The sequence below is a fragment of the Varroa destructor genome, unplaced genomic scaffold (genome assembly GCF_002443255.2).
Source record: "Varroa destructor unplaced genomic scaffold, Vdes_3.0 BEIS01000002.1, whole genome shotgun sequence".
Lineage (NCBI taxonomy): Eukaryota > Metazoa > Arthropoda > Arachnida > Mesostigmata > Varroidae > Varroa > Varroa destructor.
The window spans coordinates 11,151,240-11,168,673 of NW_019211455.1; the positions used below are offsets into that span (position 1 = coordinate 11,151,240).

The 17,434-nt window shown below is 41.8% G+C and overlaps 1 protein-coding gene across 28 annotated transcripts in view; it reads left to right on the forward strand.

Moving 5' to 3' along the window:
* The first annotated feature begins 351 nt into the window (after positions 1 to 351).
* LOC147757365 (uncharacterized) overlaps positions 352 to 17,434 on the forward strand; it is a 40,101-nt gene continuing 23,018 nt past the window's right edge. For 13 of the 28 annotated variants that reach the window (XR_015321972.1, XR_015321973.1, XR_015321964.1 and 10 more), the window contains exons 1-3: positions 12,259 to 13,204; positions 14,771 to 14,860; positions 16,452 to 16,562. Coding sequence is in view for 7 of the 28 variants with exons in the window: in XM_086981192.1 (XP_086837318.1) it covers positions 9,050 to 9,078; positions 14,771 to 14,860 (119 nt within the window). In the remaining 21 variants the exon portion in view is untranslated. Of the gene's footprint in view, positions 3,653 to 4,385; positions 4,539 to 8,588; positions 8,833 to 8,925; positions 9,079 to 12,258; positions 13,205 to 14,770; positions 14,861 to 16,451; positions 16,563 to 17,434 lie in introns of those variants that run through there. The other 15 variants (XR_015321977.1, XR_015321979.1, XR_015321974.1 and 12 more) reach the window with 7 other exon arrangements.

Genomic DNA, 17,434 nt, shown 5'->3' on the forward strand with positions numbered 1-17,434 from the left:
AACGAATTCTCTTACACACACAACACTTCTCAAGGCATAAGCAATTTCGTGTCTCCATATCAACGTGACGCGAGATCTCCGTCGCAGCCGTTTTACCATCTCACCGATTACGACTGTACACTGGAGATAACCATGCCTGAGGCCCTGCTAGAGAGATGCATGTCACCTCTAGGAACGCATCATGTAATATGTCACTGCTACGTGTTCCGGGAAACGCTGCTGGCTGCGTTTTGTGCTCCGTCTTCTTTGGTCTACGTGCAGTCGGCAGCGTGTTGAACAAACATATCAGAAACACGGAACGTATAGTTTCCATCAAGAAAAGACAATGATGTGCAAAAAGTAGTGGCTAACACTAAAAGGCCGGCGGTAGAAAAAGCAAGCGAGAGGCCGCCAACATTGTAGTTGACCCTCCCGCCCCCTCATTCGTGAGAATAACAAGAGCGCCGTTATTAGGGCATCGGCCATCGTCAGTACGTTGGTCGAACATCCGCTGGCGAGGGTTGGCAAATCAAGGGCAAATGTTGGGCCTTCAATGTTCCTTTTTGCGAACGCTAGAAGGCTGCAGAAGCAGCTGCAGCAGAAGACGAAAAAGGAGAACAATGGGAAGAAAGAAGATGAAGCGCGACCGGTGATGAGGGGATGTACGTCGGTCAGTCGGTTAGTGCGTCCATCCATACAACAGCTTTCCCCGGAGGCCTGGCGGGGCTAGGCTAGACAGGCGAAGGAGGCCACCAGGCATAGCTTCGCGTCGACCAATCACGGTAGGCCCCTAAAACGCTCGACCAGTCAGCGTCTGCCAACCAAAAGCCTCTCCACTCCGTCGGCGACGTTCCCTTCTTCACCATTTTGACCTCTCCCTGCGTCTCTCTCCTTTTGCTTACCGTTTTTTTCTTTTCATCTTCTTCCTTCTCCACTCAGCCGAAGCCAGTTCGTGCGTCCCCTTCTATACGCCGGTCGTTTCGGCACGTTTACTTAATCCCACCAGCTGCGCCCCTATTGCCATTGCCCTTTGGAGGCAATAGCACCGTCTTTTACTGCTTCTTCTTGCTCCTTCTCGAAGCTGCTCAACCCCTCGTTTTCCTTCTCAATTCCTTTCTTTTTCTGCCATCTCTTTTACCCGGTCTCTTCGGCGGTTCGAAAGAAAGTTTGAGAAACATATCCCGAGTCTGGTTCTCTCGGCTTCTACTACGACCAGGCCAAACCGGGCCGTCCGTCCGTCGTTTTCCAACGGTACAGGCCCACGTACACACATAACCGGCCACGTCCGTAGACTCCCACGTTGGGCTAGAAAACTGTAGAAACTTGGGGACAAAGTCTTCTGCGATCGTTGAAATGGCTGAAAGAGGGGAGTATCAAATTCGGGTTACGACAAAGCGGCACACAACGTTTCGGTACCCTGCTGGCCTTCATCTTAAACAATTATTTCGTTTTGCTGCACAGTTCCGTTCTGTGCTCAGGACGCTCTAAGTGCTAGCTATAGCTCCAGGATCTGGCTTGCTTCTCCCGGTCCGTTATTGCTACTCCTCATTCAAGCGAGTTACGGCCGAGGCTACACCGCAGCGTTTCTACTGATCCCAACCAACCAAGTGGTCGAGCACTACCCAGCTGCCACGACTGCAAGTTTCTTTCACTTATACGACTGAAGCAAAAAGAATCGACCTTAACGGCGAGACACTGTTTGGTGCAGCCGGAACCGGTGGATCACTGGGAGACGGGCACATGACCAGGCGCATGGACCAAACATTTGTCATGGGTCGCTCGCACAGGAAATAAAATCTATGATGAAGCCAGACGACACAGCAGCGCCGGCTGCAAAACAGGAAAAACAGTAGAAGCGGCAGCAGAAAAAGCAGAAGCAAAGGCTGGTAGTGGTGGCCGAAAAGGCAGTAATGATGACGCTCACATAGTTTTAGTTTCAAGCGCCGTAACCCCTCTACTGAGTCTCCACGTTTTTCGGACCTAGCGGTATTGCCAGGAGCCTCTGTACGTTTATACGCGGTTAAGTCTTGCATGCCCCAAATCCAACGCTTTCGTTTATTATGCCTCTCGCGCATCACTCATTCCGTCAGCTGGCTATGCTTCATCGCTGGTCGACCTGCCCTGACAAAGGGCATTGCCTTGATTTCTTCTCTGGCTTCTCTCGTTTTATACGATACACATAGACACAACATGGTTGCATTAGACAAACACTCCTGCTAGAGGTGTAGCATGACCACCTATGTATAACCTTAACATTAAGCACGTAATCTCGAAACTTTGCCGTATTGCAAGGACATCATACGTGTATATATATATATATATAGTTGGGAAAAAGGAGCAAGCAAGATCTGGTCGCGCCCATGCTCTGAACCCGAGCCTCGCAACGAGATCGACCCCCATTCACGTCCTCTTGCCAATGTCTCTTGCCGTCTCAAACAGCATTAAATTCATCTTGTTTGTCTGTCTGTCGGCTTGCTACAGCTTTAAAGCCATCGTATGCAGAGCATCCACCACATAACGTCATACGACTCGTTGTCAGTGTCGTCTCGTTGCGCAATCCAGAACTACCCAACCCATCTATCCTGAAGCGAACGCACGTGATAGCGCATCCACCAGAGGTCCTTGCTGCTAGCGTGCTACAGGACGCTGTCGCATACAACTCGCCTGCTACTGATACTCTTTCTGATGGCATTAACCCATTTATTTTGCCTTGCATCCGTTGCTTTCCCGACTCTTCTTCAGTTCTCTCCGCTGCCTGTTTTGTGACCCCACAATATGTGTCCAAGGCGGTAGACGATTGGAGTTTGCCGCTATGGATTTTAAGCCTAAAGAAGGCATATGAAAAAGGTACAGCTCGGTAGCACAACGCATCGTAAAGCCTGCACCAACAATAGCAGTAACGTCGAATAACGGTGAGTCGGCAGCTTTCACCTTTTCCTGCGACTGCAAGCTTACCACAGTCTAACCTCCTTAGCAGAGAACCAGTAAGGACTGAATTCTGCAGGGTTTAATCCCAACATTGAGTGGAAAGTAGATGCGTCTGGTGCTGCCGAGCTCTACCTCGGCAATGGCGGCGACTGCTACCGCTACTACTGGAAGCTTTCGTGAACCATGACGTATCCGTTGTTCTGACTTCCCACTTGAGCTCTATCAACATTTCTTTTTTGGGATTGCAGCGTGTATTCTTTGCGGCGCAGAAACAACTGCCGCTGCTTTGTTACCCTGCCAACGCAGCCATTATACCCCTTATATCTGGCAAAAAAACTCTGGAAGAAAGGAACGCATCTTCGACGTGTATTGCAAGCGAAACGAGAAACGCACACTCACAATTTTCCATGATCTTCCAGACAAACGTACATGCACACACTCCATAGAAATGTACCTGCTTAGCCGTTTCGCACTACGTCAAAAGACGCCCAACGACTGATCGACGCCTCGAAGACTCGAAAACCCATAGACGCATCCGGCAATTCACTTTGAAAGTCGCCAACCACTGCTCTTTCACGCCTACCTTCAGCTTCTATAACCCAGGAAAGCCGGTTAGACGCCGCGGCAGAAATGGCCACAGACTAACAGCGCAATTGTGGTAGCGCACCCAGCATAAAGTTCGGCCGTGTACTCGTCTGGAAATATTGCTCGGCGGTCGGTCTTCAGCTACCTCTCCATTGTCTGCGTAAGGGTTTGTGTGAATTATGCTTGAAAGGCAAACAGAATTACTTCATAGTACAGGTAAAATTCTAACTGCTGAATGAGAGCTTTTTAGGAACTATTTTTTTGTGGATTTCTATATTGGCTCATATACAACAGGTTAGCCTTGATCAGACTGTGAAAGAAGGGACAAATAGCTGTAGTTATGGCAGTCAAACAAAGTCGGTACACAAAGGTACGTCAATTTAATAGTGTCTTTTTCGGCAAAGATTATGTCTCTAGTATACCTATTTTTGCAAGCGAACTCTTCCTTTTCGTTGAAGAAAAACCCACTTGCCTATTCGAAATTTAGTTATTGTTTTTAGTTTTTATTATCAACCATATCAAATAGAGGTTGATATATACGACAGAGGCTTAGACCATGGAAAAACAATAGGAAAGTACGATTGATAGGGCAAATATAGCTTCTGTTACTAGTGGGCAAATGCAACTATATATTTATTCTATTATAGTTTACCATAATACGTATGGCATCTCGGTTGTGTCCTTTTCATGTTTCAACCGGTATGAAATAATAGGCTTCATCAATGTGTGCGCCCTTTATGATATTCTATAAACTCATAGACTAGATGACTGGTTTTTGGTTATAATAGCTTTTGTTTTGTCGTAGCAAAAGTCCATTTATAATTGACTTTTAAAAATACGAAGGGGTACAGATGCTGAGGTCACGTAAGTTAAACAACTTAATATACCGCAAGTCTGCAGGTACGGTGCCAAATCTATACCGCTGTAACAAGAAGGGAGAGGCTGACCCCAGTGAAAAGCACGGATGTACGTTGTGCAAAGATGACCTACAACATGAAAGTGATATTGGTTTGCCAGTAAAGCAACAACCCATAATACAACAAATGGTAAGCGTTTGCTTTCCAATCTACTAACGGGGAAACCTATTTCTGCACTTGAAGATATCCTATCTATATTTATTTAATATCAAATAAATCGCTATCTTTCGTCCATATCCATACTAATAAATATGCCGAATAGACAATAGATAAGCTGTTTTTTGCAGTTTTTACAAGGGCTTCTTATAAAGGCGGAACGTCATTCTGATTTCGTGAATAAGAGTAAAATTATATTGATTTTAAAAACCAATATCTATATATGATATATATACCAATTGAGATTACTATGATACATGTCTATATAGCTCAGCTTATTCGGGCACGCATTATTACCCAGTAGGGAACTACGGAACGCAAAAAAAGACATGAAAAAACAGCATTGAAATTTTTCAGTAAACGATAAACTTCCCAACGGTTACGCTTTTTTAGTTCAAGTTTGTAACTGCGTATTCTCCCGTCAAATTTGGCACCGCTATGACGGTTCCTCAACTTCTAGACCGATTTGTCGTCGAATCAAGTTTTGACCTAGGCCACGTCATGCTTTCCTTCAGCGAATTTTATTCACAGTAGCAGTCCATTTAGCGCATCTGTCTTACCATCATTGTCTAGTCCCAGCCGTTTCTCTAGCCATCCGCGAATGCGATGGCGCGTCAAGCGACGTTTGCCAACTGCCCACATTCGTGCCCTCTAGCACGCCTGTATATTGCTTCCCGGATTGTAATTGTCTGCTTCTAGAACGCTACGCTGACGCTGCAACTACTACTGTGACTACCGGTACCTACGGCGGGTTTTCTGCCATTTGGGCTGGTTCTTCTGCTAGCGCTATTCGCTGTCCACTTTTGTCCCAAAAGTGGGTCGAACAGCGCTTTTGAGGTCCTTTTCTTGACCGTAGTCGCTTACTCGTTGTTGGTTTTCCTGCAGCTGAAGCAGCTGTCGTCACCGTTACGACAACCGGCACTGCCAGTACGATTTTATTTGTGACCTAGTCAACCTGCCCCGAGGCAGAACGCATACGCGCAGGTTAAATGAACTAACACAGCCCTAGCAAACCAGAGATGAGGCTATAAGTGTGAATTGCGACAGTAGTAGCAGCATCGGGCGATCGACAAGATTTGACCTACCCAACACAGCGGTGCGACCTACCCTGACCTACCGTAAGGCGGAATGTCCGGCCGAGAGTGAGGCAATGCTGCTTCGCTCTGCCTCGACTTGTGCCTATCCATACGACTTCATCGTAGCCCTGTTGTCTATTACCGTCGCTAGTTGGCCCGAGGGACAATCTGTCGTAGGCTAAGGGCTTGGCCTACGATGCCATCTCTACAACACTAATAGCAGCCAAAGCAGGTAGCAGCTTCGCCGGCGCAATTGCTCAAGGGCTTAGCGAGAGGCCAGTATCTATCGGTATATAGCCGCCCTTGCAACTTTCAGCTCTCGCATCATGTTTCCCGCCCTAGTAGCACTCTCTCACTTTCTGCCCTTTCTACCGTTAAACGAGTTTAGGTCCTTAGCCTGCTGATTACTTATTGAGACTTACACCAGACTACTCCTTCTGCTTGCAACAACAATAGCAGTAACAATATAACAAGCAAAAATAACTCGATTTTGCTAACATAACGTTATATTGAAGTCTGCTACAGTTTTGAACAGAAAAAATAACGAGCAATTTATTTGAGTAAGTAGCATTGCACAGAGGTCGATGTAGCTAGAATTTTAACGGGAAAAAATCTTCCCAAAGATATTTTATTTGTAACTGCCATTGTGGAATTTTAATAGTTGACATCATTTGATGGTATCTATTGTTGGCAATTGGGCAGGGTTAAATAGGTGGCTTTGCAGATCTTTTGCATCCCTTAGCACCCCTACTAGGGCCTGTTGTTCACGAGTTAGCTGGATGGTCAAACATGGAAAAGTTTTTAAAAATTTACCTTGTTTCGTAAGTGAAACGAACGATGTTAATAGGTATTTCGTAAAACTGTATAGCCTCACATGGATCTAATACGGATAACCCGACCTTGCGACATATACATCTTGTGATCAATATATTTGTTTATACAATTCGTACCATAAGCGGATATTTACATTGAATAATAAAGAAAAATTGATCATGACAGATCGGTTTTTCTATTTCAAACGTCATCGAATCTGAACTATATCCGGAACTGGAGTTTGTGAAAAATGTAGCTAAAACGCTTTAGCCGTAATGGACGAACGCTGATACGTGCAACAAATATCGTGTATACATATACATACATACATATATATTGGAACGAACGCTGAAAACACGTAGTATGTCATATTCTTCAGCACTCATTATTACATGTTGAAACTTGACGTTAGCAAGTTGAAAGACCTAGTTAGCGGATAACGTGTTTGTCAGTTTTTCTTTCTGCTTGATTTCGAGGATGACAAACAAAGATGTCTATCGTTTTGCTTTCAACCTGAACATGCGCGATACTTGGTTATCTATTACGAGCGATGATTTTAGAAGCCATATCTGTTGCTTTAATTATTTGGCTCATGACAATTTGAGATTAGATACGACGAGAAGAGAATGAACGATCGCCGACAGCAGATCTAATTGTTTTTGATGCAGAATGTAACTGTTTGATGAGTTTACCGTTATCGATGTTGCCCGGCAACAACAACCTTACGTAGCTCACGTCGTGGACACGTCAGACCTCACAATAAAGCGATCCCGCTCGTACCGATTGCCTTTGGTCCTATTCGAACGACGCATGCCAATGCAAGCTTTAGGCCAACTATTTATATTCTTCACTTACCCCACTGGTGGTGCCACATATATCGAACTAGATTAAATTAGGGCTCGGGTTTACTCTCGTTCCGTTATAGCTGTACGTTTGTTTCAAATGGACTATCCATTGCGGCCCGTCAATTTATTCTACTCGAATCATCTCAAAATAATTCGATAAAAAAGATAGCTTATTTTTTTCTACGCGAGTGATTAATACTAATATAATATACACACATCGAATGTGGCTTGCTTTTGAGTTGCCAGTTATGGCGTTGGCGGAGCCTGGACCCAAACCTTCTTCAGCCGAAGGTCGAGCCGTCCAGTTGACCGCGTTAGTGATTCGGGCTTTGGTAGATCGAGCGATCAGTAACCCACAGTATTGACGTTTCATCATATTGTTTAGAGTATTGCGTGGAGCGGGAAAGACGAGGTTTTGATTAATCTAAGGACAAATACATTGGTCGACATCGATATGGCGAACGTATGCATAGCAGGTTGCTGAAATTCGGATAGCTAGATTCAGGACTGGGCAGTTGTATGAGTTCGAAATTGGGCCTTTTTTTCCCATTAGTGTCGAATGTTCATCGGCATTCATTCGACGAAATGTACATATATTAACACGGAAAAAGGCACCATGTCTTATTCCCATACGGCACCTGTTATTAACGATTCGTGCTGACATTTTGCTAGCTTTCGAACTGTATGAACACATACTTATGTATAATTTACGCTATTGCATATGCCCTATCTACATGTAAACATAGTGGTTTTACATTACGCAAATTTGTATTGTAAAAGCTGTCCAGTGTCAAGACGATACGTATGGCGTTCAGTTAAATGTAAACTTATCATTGTCTCTTAACGTACACCGATTGTACTGGTCGCGGAAATGTGCAGCTTCACAACGCTACCTAACGCTACTCGATAGCCATCTTTAAACAGATGCAAAACAGATCATGGCGGTACCTCAATGTATATATTCTTTCCGCACTTGAAGCATCCTAACGTTAAAGAGCTTGCAGAAGGAATAAAAGTAACTAGTAATTTCATATGGCCTATTTATTCAAACTACAAGGATAAAAATAGCGCGAACCAATATATCCATGTCTATGCAATTATTCATTTACGAAGCACAACATTTTTCAGTACATAGCCTTTTGTGTATGTTTTCTTTCCTGAAATGATGTTTTGGATTTGGTATTGGAAACATTTAGTTTAACAAGCCCAGCTGCTTTTCGAGTCTTCATTAGGTACCCATAGTTTGTCCTTATCTGCTAATACAAGCCCGAGAGCTTAACCCTACACAGGAAACTCTATGTCGTAAACGAATACGGTAGAAATCTTGCGGGTGCAATCGATGGAGTCAATTTGTCTGCCGAAGCTCTAGCGTAGAAAAGGACAAACCAAGAATCAGACGTCGCGTGGGAGCGGCTGATTCTCGAAAGAGTGGACTCGGTGAATGGAGCAGGCGCTGGTATGCGTCCTCAACTTGCGCCCCTCGAATTCCGCAACTTCCCAGCGGCATGGAAGCCAACTCGCCTACTAGGAAGTGTAAGTTCCTGAACGTCCCAGCTATCTACCCTTTAGAGCAATAGGCAACGTGATTAACTGTTTAAATGTCTCCTGTAATTGCTGCTCATACAGGTACAATGATCAACAGTTCTCAGACATGACTGCAGAAAGAGACGCACTCCCGCCGATTCGCACGGTCTTGAAACATTTTGACTCTGTGATATCGAGAAATCAAGTTTTCTAAAGTTTTGTTTCCATGCGTTTACTGCTGGCCATTATGCTGAGGTAATTCAAAATCATATTTCAATTTATGCAACCAATAATGACATAATGTAACTAGAATCCAAGGTGAATTTGTTAGAGAAGAAACACAAAATATCTATATTGATAGATATTTCGGTATGACGACTATCTTGCTTGCTTGTCGCCAGTTTGTAGAAAATATATGGAAAAGTCCAGATCATATGTTAAAAGTAAGAAAAAAACAGAACGGTACGGACAAAAAAGTATCTCATCTGAAGTTAGAACTAAGAAAATACTTTATGTTACAGTTTACTAATAATGCCCTATTTGTTTAGACGTAAAGTTGAACCGGATAAATTAGACAGTTGAAACTCTTTGAAATGATGTTAAAACGGTACGTGTTTAAGATAATTCTTAATTAACCATAAAAAAATCTTATTTTATTGAAAAACATACTTTTGAGGATTTGTGACATCCTTGACCATATAATACATATTTTATTAATTAGAAATGTATTACTAGGAAAAAGGAAAAAAAAACAGTGTTCTTTTGCAGAACTGAAAGATGAATAGTTCATCTAAAGAATTCAGGTCGATATGAAGGTGTAAGACTGACCTGCCAGTTTACATCATATTTTATATTAGGCGATGTTACAGACGAATCCGACGGACTTGAGCTGAATCACTTTCAAATTAGGTTAAAACAACGAATTTTTAATGTATGCGAGAACTTTACTTCTTATCCACTCGTCCCAGCGCTCTGACAGCCTATGGACAACCGTAATTTCTCGATATATAGATTCTCGAAGTAAATCGACAGTGGAATATGCTTGCCCACCGGTTGCCCTCGTTAGAGCATGGAAAGCCCCGTAATGTAGTTCAGATCGGGAGGACGCCCATTGCAAGTGTTGTCCTCACTTCACGTACGAACGTACACGACACTGTCATCGAACTCGATACAAGACGACGCTATTCTTTTGCATGGGCCTTCTCCGGCCGGCGGTGGAGGTTGGATATGCGTCGTCTATGGCAGCCGTACGCTCCCAGCGGGATTTTTGTTGAGTAAACTTCCGCGAATTATCCATAGGATCTATTACAAACATTACCAGTTTGCCTGGAGTCAATTCATGGGGCACCAATTACCCACCACTTTCCGCATATTTAGTAGTCAAATAATAACACATAATGACACCTATATACATGTGAAATGCCAGTTTTTATCGACCAGGTACTTAGGCTTTAAATTAAAGTGCGACAATGCGTGCTTGTCCTTCGGGTCCCGACATTTGGTCACCTGCTCGCTAATCTTCAACACTGCAGTCTTCGCTTTTGAAACGCCTGCATCATTCACGTACTACACTTTCGCCCAAGGCCTCCGTACCTAATATCTTCATTGATCTTGGATGCTTTTCTACAGCGCTATGGTCTTCAAGAATCAAAAGTTTAATTATGAAGTGTTCTTTTCAAGGCGAGGAGATGTTCCTGCCTTGTATTCGTTTTTGCTGGGGTGAACTCAACCGGTTTTTACTGACAAGTTTCTAGAAGACCAGCCAAATCTGATCTCTTAGCGGCTTGTAGCTGAGAAGTTATTTAAGCGTAAACTTTGCCAGAGTTACTTGTGCGAACCTTATGTACATATAGGGTAAATATCTCAAATTCAAAGAAACTTTGGCTGGCTGCTTTTTATACCGGATATACGTTTACCTGCCCTCTTTGGTATCGGAATAAAGCCAATTTTGTTTTAGATTCAAATAGCAACCTTATAACGATTAGATAAGACAAAGTGTCACTATTTGACTGAAAATCAGCTATTATCCAATCCAAATAACCGTTTCAGAAGGAAGAATACCGGATCCTGACTGGGTTGTCCCGACAGACTCAAAACGTTAGTAGTCTATTTGAGACAGATTGCTCTTTTTAGCTCTTCTGCACCGTTTAAATTTTTCAATTGACAGTTTAGATCTGTTACATTTTTGGTTAATTTATTGTATGTAACGTACGTAATAAACATTTAATGACGGCAATGTCACTTGATACACGGTTACTATTCGTAAAAAATCACTTGCGGACCGAAGAAAGAATATTCTGAAAGTAACTAATTTATGATAGGCCCAGAATTGTAGCTAGCTATAATATTTTTAACATATGAAAACGATTTCGTTCAACTACCTGTCTGCCTGTACCGTCTAGATCAATTAGTAAGGGTCCGTATCTAGACGCCTCACCTCATACATATTGCGTTCGGCTGACCTTCCTGTCAAATATTTTCGATGGAAGAATATCGTTAGCTTTCAGATTCTCAAAATAGAGTTGATTGGGACGGCAGATGAAAATGATTAACCATCAAGCTTTAGTACAAGGCCACACCGAAGCTGTGCAACCTTACGGCCACCTTCGATCTAAGCCCGATGTAACCTAAATATAATCTTTGCTATAGACCTGATCCCATTGTCACACTGTGATCGATTGATCGAGACGTCTCCCAGTCGTGGACACAAAGCTGATACTATTCAACTTCAAAAAAAAGAAGGCCGATAACTAAAACGTACCGCCATAGGACCCCGTTTCGAAAAACGTTTGGCTTTCGATGACTCCCAAACGTCGAGCAATAGATTAACCAAACATCACTCTAACACAAAATATTTCAAAGTCGTTTGCAGACTCATCACTGAGGTATTTTTACTGGTATTTCACAGCCGATAGACTTCAACAATGTGCGGTAACCGCACATACTCTAAATGCAATTACTAGTGGACGAAAAGGATAAAGTTTTCTTGAAGCGTAATCCCTGCCCAAAGCATGATCCCCCCGGCCCAATCACAAATAGCGATATTTTAAACCAGTCAACCTGTGTACGTATGTTTATGCATAGTACTTTGACTAGAAGAGCGTTTTCTTAAATGGAAAGTTCTCATGAGATTATCCAATGTCAATTAGTACAGCTTGTACTGGAATTCATCGGGCTTGAATAATGCAGCGAAAACGCCTTTTTTTGGCAGCACCTTCAATAGCAACAAGGATTAGCTTTCTCAGCTTACCACCCAATGCGACTAAAGTCTATCCGTTTCGCTCGGCTCAGCAGGTTACCCCAGCTTCCCTGGACCGAACAAGTGTTAATCCACTTCGCGAATCGGTCCTAGAGGCCAACATCTACCCCGCGCCACGGCTCTACATCCCCAAATCGCCTTTGCTATAATATAAGGCACTAGAACATCTTAACAATGACATGATCATTCTGCTAAACAAACAGGGATCTACGAATCCGCGCGCCACGAGTATGCCTTTCGATATTTGCTAGAGACACTGAAACCATTTCGTGACGTTTATCATTTGAGATATCGTCAGGAAGTATTTAAAATCCTCGTTACATGACTGTGTTTAGAAGGAAGGCAGTTTTTTTTTTCTTTTTTTGCCCTTTAACAAACACTCGATCATCAAGCAGAGCACATTCTTAATAGTAATCTTACCTAATAACTTAATTGCTACTTGGTGTTTGTATGCGACTCCGCTGCTTGTTGAACTAGCTTTTCAACAGGGTGCTACGTCCGGATACTTGCCTCACCTCGAAAAACACACGTTTCTAGAGCACATAAGAAACACCATCGACACGACGTAATAGACAGCTGTAGTAGCTGTAAGCCCATCGTGGCATCGGAGAGGGCAAATGCATGGCGAAAGCAAGCTAGCGGAACTTCATTATTCTCAGTTCGTGCGCTCGTTCATTCGAATGCTTCTTCCAGACGAGAGCGCAGATATTATGTTTTGAGCCTGCGCACTGCACCTGTTGCTATCATTTATTGTTGTTAAAAAGCGCATTTTGAGCACGTATGCCTTCACCGGGCGGACGGCCCGATCTTCTCGCCCCCTGACGACGTCATACTGTATCTAACTGATCTGTGGCAACAGCGTTCGTTCCTTTGTTCTTTTTTCCCGCTTCGCACTCTGGTGCAACACGCTTATACATCTGAATAAGACTGTTGTACCGTTCTGCCAGCCAATAGCTCACATCAGCAAACGTCCGCTAGGGTGCGATTGTAAGATCGGCGAGTGTTTGTGTTTCTTAACCTATCTATGGCAACACGTGTGAGCGTCGTGTTTGCCATTAGTTCGTTATTTACGGATGCGTTATACTGAAATGTCAAAAGGCGTGTGACTTCAGCTCAGAAAAGGTAACGACAGTTCAACAGATGAACAGCCACAACCAGCCACTATTTCCAAGGCTACTAGTATACCTATTAAAATAGGCGGGATCATTTTGATAGTTTTACAAATTGAGAATTTGCATTTCTTGTCAGCCTACTGTCAAAAAATAAACAATTGTCAAACAACAAACGACAAAAAGCAAAAACAACTAATCAATGCTGAAAAAATAGATCATCACCGTAGATCTGAGTCTCGATTGGAATTAGTAAGAAAGGAATTGACCGACAAATTGCTTAATTGTATATCATTTGTGACAGACAATATAACTGATGGCAGGCATCATGAGGTCGTCGAACTGGTACGATTTAACGAACTAAGGAACCGATTACTGAATTGTATTAACAGAAAAAGTTGTTTTTACCCTGTATCATTCTGGAAAATTATTATTCTCGACTAGTCAACAGCTCTATATAGTGCTCTTTATAGGGCTGTTTGTGGCAAAGAGAACGAATTTTGACCTGACCTAATATACCCAGAGGGTTACCTTTGGACAATTTGTGCTGAGAAGATGATCTTTTGTATAGACTGACCGAAAAGGATAGGCCTGTTTCGATTCAATCAAGGCCTTGTTCGTCCTGCTTAGCTTGCCAGTGTCGGCACAAGTCCTTTGAAGTCAAATCAGAATGGTGGTTCCGATATAGTTATTTTCAAAAACATACCCTATATATAAACCTAAACGACACAAACCAGACTGAAGCAATACATTGGGCGTCCTTTCAGTTATTCATGATAAGCTGCTTCCAGTCGAAATGTTTTGAGAAGATCTTTGTTGTCGGGGTAGCCTGGACGGAATGACTTGTATAGAGCTCCATATGCCCAACAAAACTGTTCGCAGATAGGATCCTCTGTTCTGTCTGTCTGCCTAAATGTACTAAACATTTAACTGTTTTTCTTCGGCCGTAATCGACGACCGAAATTCCACCATGCCAACATGGTTAAACACGTCGCAAATCGAAAACTATCTTTCACTAAATTCTTTAAGATTCCTGAAAAACCTTAAAGCCCGAAGGAAGCAGTCTTTTAATATGTTCATGTATATTGTACAGATGTAACCTTTTCAGACTTTTCATAAGTTTTTGTTACCCCCAGTATGTTGATGAGGCTATCCTTAGCAATGGCGAAGCTTTCGGGAGTGTGCGTATTTTACTATCTATCTAGCACTGATCGCGGTAATGCTCATGCCCAGTGAGAATCTTGTACATTTTTTTTTCTTTAGTCAAAATAGTACCCGTGTAGTACCTCGAACGCAGTCATTCTTGCTGATAGCTTTTCGAACAATCTTCCATTTATAGCTTGAAATAAATACTAGTCTGTTTCAACTTTTTGTTGGTACTGTCAATTGCAATGATTTCTCTTCAAGTTGTAAGTGATATATATATATTCATCTGGAAAGTTAAATTGAACACTTACGTTTGTGTCTCACACAGCGTATAGCCATGAACACGTCAACCCGCAAGGCTATATATAAGTGATTTACGGTCCTTGCAATGATGTAGCACTGATGTGTGTGTATCTCTATCTCCTACACATAGGTACAGGCGAATCGGTGTGGGTTCGAAACCAAACATAGACAAATACACTTCCTCATATGCTGGAAAGGACGAGTCAACGACAAACACCAGGTATAATACTCAAGATCTTCGTCTAAGCTTCCTGATCGACTATAATTTTATCACGGAAATATTATAAATGCCTAATTTCAGAGAGCTTTTACAAGGTCGTTGGATTTCAGAAAATTCTAAGCTGCTCTTTAGGAATAGAATGAACATTAGCCTAGGTTCACCAGATACCAATCAATTGCCGCTTCCCAGATAGTTGAATCAGTTCAGGGTTGGACATCGAGGTTGAATTGAACTGCGAAGCTTTTGATTGTGTACGCTTCAGCATTGCAAAAGCACTGAATAAAGTTGGCCATAGGCTTCTTCAACCTCAGTCTAGACAATCTGCCTTCGAAGTACATGCTCGGCTACTTACCCTTATGATCAAGTCAGCAATACTGTTGAGGGTATAATGTTATATTCTTCGGATGTTACCGAAGTTTCCAGACCATTTGGTTTTGCATGTTTGTTCTCATATTGAGAATGTCATTCGCTAACGTTTTAAATATCTATAGAAGGGTCTTGTGATCACGAACGAGCTGATGTAGTTGCATTGATATTTCTCAAGTGCAGTCATCCGTACAAGAGGCCATTGATGATATAGCTAAATGGTGCTAAGATAGTTTAACAGCACAATCTGTGAGTGGAATATATCTTCTTAATCGACCCTTGGCCTATTGTCCCTTCACAGTTTCCAACTTGAGTCACACTTGCACAAATTGTGAGGTAGGCACGCTCAGCCTTATAGCCATACGGCCTCCAAACGAGTGTTCCTACATTAGAATTGTTGCTACATTCCTCACTATAACTTCTAATGGTACAACTATCGTAGGACTTTCTCAGAAAGAACTCAGTAAATGGGTAAAAATCTTTTTACTCAGATGCCTAGGCAATATTGTTCTTCGGTTAGAAAATGCTTATTTCGCCTATACTTTGAGTGATTGCTTAGTTTCCCCTATTTAGATAGTACAATTTTTAATCTCCAAGTGAGTTTTGTTTTTTGTATCGCCATAATAGTTAGGTCATGCTCGCTTGCAACCAAGTGACTGTACTTCTGCTTCTAGCATAAAGCGCTAAGAGTTTTTTTTTTTTAAATAGACCTTTACAGATGCTTCGTTGTTGCCAGGTCCGGCGTTTTTATCTAGGGAAGCATGTTTTAACTTAAACGAGAATTCACAGTTGCTTTACGTATAGCGTTATTCTAAAATGTTATATTGACACAAGTACCACCATCTTTCAAACTCGGATCTAAGTATCCGGTGTATGTTTTTTTAGTTTAGAAGGCCCAAATGGATGACTCAACCGGCATAACTAAGATCTCTTTCGCCGTGTGTGAGAACTATTTACGAGGTACCAATGTATGGCGTTTAGAAAGTTGAAAAAAAAAATCACTGGGTCGATAGCGCACTTTTCTGGAAAAAAGAAAATAACTTTTAATAACCAAATGTATCCTACATTTATTTAAACAATTTTTAAAATCCATTGAAAAGTAAAAGGTATCTTGAATTGTATACCGATGTTCTATTAGATGATACTAATTAATTTTCGAAATCACGTCCCTATATGAGCCTTAAGTTCGCTGCCATTTATATCCGCAACTTTTATGTTATTGTAGGCGACGTCTGCGTGCTGCATGTAGTACCTATCGTTTACGACCGAATAGCAACTGATCCAAGTTCGAATTCATCCTCTAACAGCGTTGTGGTGGCAACGTGGTAATTCTACAGTACGTCTATACGCTGGCATACAATAATAAATGATGAAAACATTATTAAAGATTTGCCCCCAGTATACGTACATTCGGTAGACTTAAAAAAACCATTTCATGCTCACCGTTGAAAGTACATCTAGGAACCATCCTTCCAGGAGAACATTGCTTCATGCCTAGAAGATACCATAAAAAGAAGTATAGTGACTATTTTGAATTAGTTAGTGGCAAAATTTAACATTGTATCATACATTTGCAATACTTCGATTGTTTACTTCTCCTCGAACTGTGTCCCTTCGCGCCTTCAAAGCTGGCCAGCGTTGGCAAATGCATATCTATGCCGTTCAAGAGTATAGTTACAAAATACGCAAAAAAAAAGTAAATAGGCACTAAAAAAATCAATTTTGTTTCTCGCATAGTACTGCTGCGTTCAAAGACAAAACAACGGTTAAACTGTCTGGAGTATCAGTAATCACTATTAGTATAAATGGTAGAGCCGGAATGGACTGGATGGTGCTAGGAGCTGCAGTAGTTAGGAGGTTCAGACACCTAGATATATATATATATATATATATATATATATATATATGTATATATAGGCAAAATTTTCGTGTCGGTATTTTTAATAGCTACCAAATATCGTGTGGAAATATTAACTGCACCGTAGTCGATAATGTGGGTTACCTAAAATGTAATAATTAATCTAGCAACCTTTAATTATTGCAACAATTAAATATTTAAGTTAGTTAAAAATTTATATAAAAGACTAAGTAGAAAAAGATTGAAAATTAAAAAATAAATAAGATAAACAAAAGCTAGCATAAAATCTTCGGTTTAGCATCTAATCTATTCTAAATGTAATTACTATTATAGTAAATAATAGGATATAG